Genomic DNA, 4,345 nt, shown 5'->3' on the forward strand with positions numbered 1-4,345 from the left:
GACAGACAGACAGACAGAGAGAGAGACAGACAGGCAGGCAGGCAGGCAGAACGACAGAAAGGTAGACAGGCAGGCTAGCAGGCAGGCAGACAGACAGGATTACAGGCAGACAGGATTACAGACAGGTAGACAGGCAGACAGGGAGGCAGGCAGGCAGTTAGACAGGCAGACAGACAGAAAGACAGGCAGACAGCAGCTGTCAGCAGCTACAGTAGGACTGAGAGAATAGTGGAGAGGAGAGGAGATTCATCTCTCTCTCTCTCTCGCTCCCTCAATTAAAATTTCAAGTAAAGTTTTTTTTATTGGCATAGAAGCATATGTTAACATTAACAAGATTCATCTCTCTCTGTCACTGGCCAAAACAAGTGAAATAGATCATATACAAAAGTGAAATAAACAATGAAAAAAATGAACAGTAAACATTACACTCACCGAAGTTCCAAAAGAATAAAGACATTACAAATGTCATATTACGTCTATATACAGTGTTGTAACGATGTGCAAATAAAGTAAGTACAAAACATAAATATAAGTTGTCTTTACAATGGTGTTTGTTCTTCACTGGTTAGCCTTTTCCTGTGGCAACAGGTCACAAATCTTGCTGCTGTGATGGCACACTGTGGTATTTTACCCAGTAGATATGTGAGTTTATCAAAATTGGATTTGTTTTCGAATTCTTTGTGGATCTGTGTAATCTGAGGGAAATATGTGTCTCTAATATGGTCATACATTTGGCAGGAGGTTAGGAAGTGCATCTCAGTTTCCACCTCATTTTGTGGGCAGTGAGCACATAGCCTGTCTTCTCTTGAGAGCCATGTCTGCCTATGGCGGCCTTTCTCAATAGCAAGGCTATGCTCACTGAGTCTGTACATAGTCAAAGCTTTCCTTAATTTTGGGTCAGTCACAGTGGTCAGGTATTCTGCCGCTGTGTACTCTCTGTGTAGGGCCAAATAGCATTCTAGTTTGCTCTGTTTTTTTTGTTAATTCTTTCCAATGTGTCAAGTGTTTATCTTTTTGTTTTCTCGTGATTTGGTTGGGTCTAATTGTGTTGCTGTCCTGGGCTCTGTAGGGTCTGTTTGTGTTTGTGAACAGAGCCCCAGGACCAGCTTGCTTAGGGGACTCTTCTCCAGGTTCATCTCTCTGTAGGTGATGGCTTTGTTGTGGAAGGTTTGGGAATCGCCTAATTTTAGGTTGTTATAGAATTTAACAGCTCTTTTCTGGATTTGGATCATTAGTGGGTATCGGCCTAATTCTGCTCTGCATTATTTGGTGTTTTACATTGTACACAGAGGATATTTTTGCAGAATTCTGCGTGCAGAATCTCAATTGAGTGTTTGTCCCATTTTGTGAATTCTTGGTAGGTGAGTGGAAACCAGACCTCACAACCATAAAGGGCAATGTGTTCTATAACTGATTTAAGTATTTTTAGCCAGATCCTAATTGGGATGTTGAGTTGTATGCTATTTTTGATGGCATAGAAGGCCCTTCTTGCATAGTCTCTTAGATATCTCTGTCTCTCTCTCTCTGTATTTCTCTCTCTCTCTGTCTTTCTCTCTCTCTCTCCCCGTCTGTCTTTGTCTCTCTCTGTCTTTCTCTCTCCCTTTGTCTTTCTCTCTCCCCCCTCTCTCTCTGTCTCTCCCTCTGTCTTTGTCTTTGTCTCTGTCTCCCCCCCGCTCTTTGTCTCTCTCTCTGTCAGTCATGTCACAGGCAGTGAAATAAAGGAGCTTGTTTCATAACTCACTCATCTTTCTCTTTCCCCTCCCTCCCTCCCTCCCTCCCTCAGGTGTGATCCTCCTGTTCTGTCGTCAGTATGACATCATCAAAGACAACGAGCCCAACAACAACAAGGACAAAGCCAAGACCTCGTCAGAGTGCAGTACACCAGAACACCCACAGGGGGGGCTACTGCGCAGCAACGTCTGAAAACAGCCCCCACTGGCCACTCACCTATATGGCAATAACCTCCAATCCTATTCCTCAGGACAGGTGAGGCTACACAGCCAACCAGAACCGTCATACCTGAGGCTGCATCCTGATTCTTCATACTTCTCCTGAAGTGTGCGTGTCCTTGTATCTACAACATGACGATCACCACTACGATGATGATGAGCTCTCCAGCTCCGAGCTAAGATCCCTGACACCATCTCCTCCACAAATCAGCACCTCAGACTACAGCACAGCACCGCACCAGGAACCCAGCCCAGCCAATCCCAGCAGCACAGCACCGCACCAGGAACCCAGCCCAGCCAATCCCATCAGCATAGCCCCGCACAGGAACCCAGCCCAGCCAATCCCAGCAGTCCAGCAGCACAGCCCACGATGGACCACAACCACCTACCACCCAGAGTGGGGAGACTGAAGAGGTGTAGGGTGAAGCTGCCCCGAGACGCTGATCTTGGGTCAGCGTCTAGGGTTGTGCCTTTCAGATTATCATACACAAGGTTAAATGGACACGGGAGGCCTGATCATAGATCAGCACTCCCACTCTGAGACGCTTTATGAACAGAGAGGAATGACAGGTGTGGTCGAAAGTTCCAGCTAGACTATCAGAGGGCAAGGTAAAGTTATTATCATATTGCTTAAACCTATCAAATCATTTTAGATTGCAACAGATGTCTAGAGGGAAGGGGCTAGTGATCGTTTCTGGACAAGGAGCCTCTGTCTCCCCCTCCCTCTCTCCAGATCACTGTCTCTACACTCTCTATCTCCCTCTCTCCAGATCACTGTCTCTACACTCTCTATCTCCCTCTCTCCAGATCACTGTCTCTACACTCTCTATCTCTGACTCATAAGGAAAATGACTTCCTCTCCTAAACCCTCTGACTCATAAGGAAAATGACTTCCTCTCCTAAACCCTCTGACTCATAAGGAAGGTGACTTCCCCTCCTAAACCCTCTGACTCATAAGGAAGGTGACTTCCCCTCCTAAACCCTCTGACTCATAAGGACGATGACTTCCCCTCCTAAACCCTCTGACTCATAAGGAAAATGACTTCCTCTCCTAAACCCTCTGACTCATAAGGAAGGTGACTTCCCCTCCTAAACCCTCTGACTCATAAGGAAGGTGACTTCCCCTCCTAAACCCTCTGACTCATAAGGAAGGTGACTTCCCCTCCTAAACCCTCTGACTCATAAGGACGATGACTTCCCCTCCTAAACCCTCTGACTCATAAGGAAGGTGACTTCCCCTCCTAAACCCTCTGACTCATAAGGAAAATGACTTCCTCTCCTAAACCCTCTGACTCATAAGGAAAATGACTTCCTCTCCTAAACCCTCTGACTCATAAGGAAGGTGACTTCCCCTCCTAAACCCTCTGACTCATAAGGAAGGTGACTTCCCCTCCTAAACCCTCTGACTTCCCCTCCGTCTGTCTCTCTTCCTGGGCTGAAACGTTGTTGCCCTTGTTAGTTGTCCTCCTACAGTATCCAATCTGAAGGATAAAATCTGACACAGTTTTTATGACAGCATATAGCAGGGTCAGAGAGAAGACTGGCTGGAGAAGATGGCCCCTATCCCCTACACCCTATCCCCTACCCTCTACACCCTATCCCCTACCCTCTACACCCTACCCTCTACCCCCTACACCCCCCTACCCCTCTACACCCTACCCTACCCCTATCCCCTACCCCCTATCCCCTACCCTCTACACCCTATTCCCTACACCCCTATCCCCCACCCCTATCCCCTACACCCCTATCCCCTACCCCCTACACCCCTATCCCCTACCCCCTACCCCCTACCCTCTACCCCCCCCTACCCCTACACCCTATCCCCTACACACCCCTATCCCCTACCCCTACACCCTATCCCTACCCTCTACACCCTATTCCCCCTACACCCCTATCCTCTACACCCTATCCCCTACCCTCTACCCCTATTCCCTACCCCCTACCCTCTACCCACTACACCCCTATCCGCTACCCTCTACACCCTATGCCCTACCCCCTACACCCTACCCTCTACCCCCTACATCCCTATCCCCTACCCTCTACACCCTACATCCCTACCCTCTACCCCCTACCCCCTATCCCTTACACCCCAATCCTCTACACCCCTATCCTCTACACCCCTATCCTCTATCCTTTACACCCCTGTCCTCTACATCCCTACCCCCTACACCCTACCCCCTATCCCTTACACCCCAATCCTCTACACCCCTATCCTCTACACCCCTATCCTCTACACCCCTATCCTCTACACCCCAATCCTCTATACCCCAATCCTCTACACCCCTATCCTCTACACCCCTATCCTCTACACCCCAATCCTCTACACCCCTATCCTCTACACCCCTATCCTCTACACCCCTATCCTCTACACCCCTATCCCCTACACCCCTATCCTC

At 48.6% G+C, this 4,345-nt stretch overlaps 1 protein-coding gene across 1 annotated transcript in view; it reads left to right on the forward strand.

The window, feature by feature from the left end:
- Nucleotides 1-3,577, forward strand: part of fndc5b (fibronectin type III domain containing 5b) — a 38,172-nt gene extending 34,595 nt beyond the window's left edge. The window contains exon 5 of the mRNA XM_042295109.1: nt 1,784-3,577. Within this exon, the coding sequence (XP_042151043.1) occupies nt 1,784-1,923 (140 nt within the window). The 3' untranslated portion in view covers nt 1,924-3,577. The remainder of the gene's footprint in view (nt 1-1,783) is intronic.
- The last annotated feature ends 768 nt before the right edge of the window (nt 3,578-4,345 follow it).

This window comes from Oncorhynchus tshawytscha, linkage group LG13 (genome assembly GCF_018296145.1).
Source record: "Oncorhynchus tshawytscha isolate Ot180627B linkage group LG13, Otsh_v2.0, whole genome shotgun sequence".
NCBI lineage: Eukaryota > Metazoa > Chordata > Actinopteri > Salmoniformes > Salmonidae > Oncorhynchus > Oncorhynchus tshawytscha.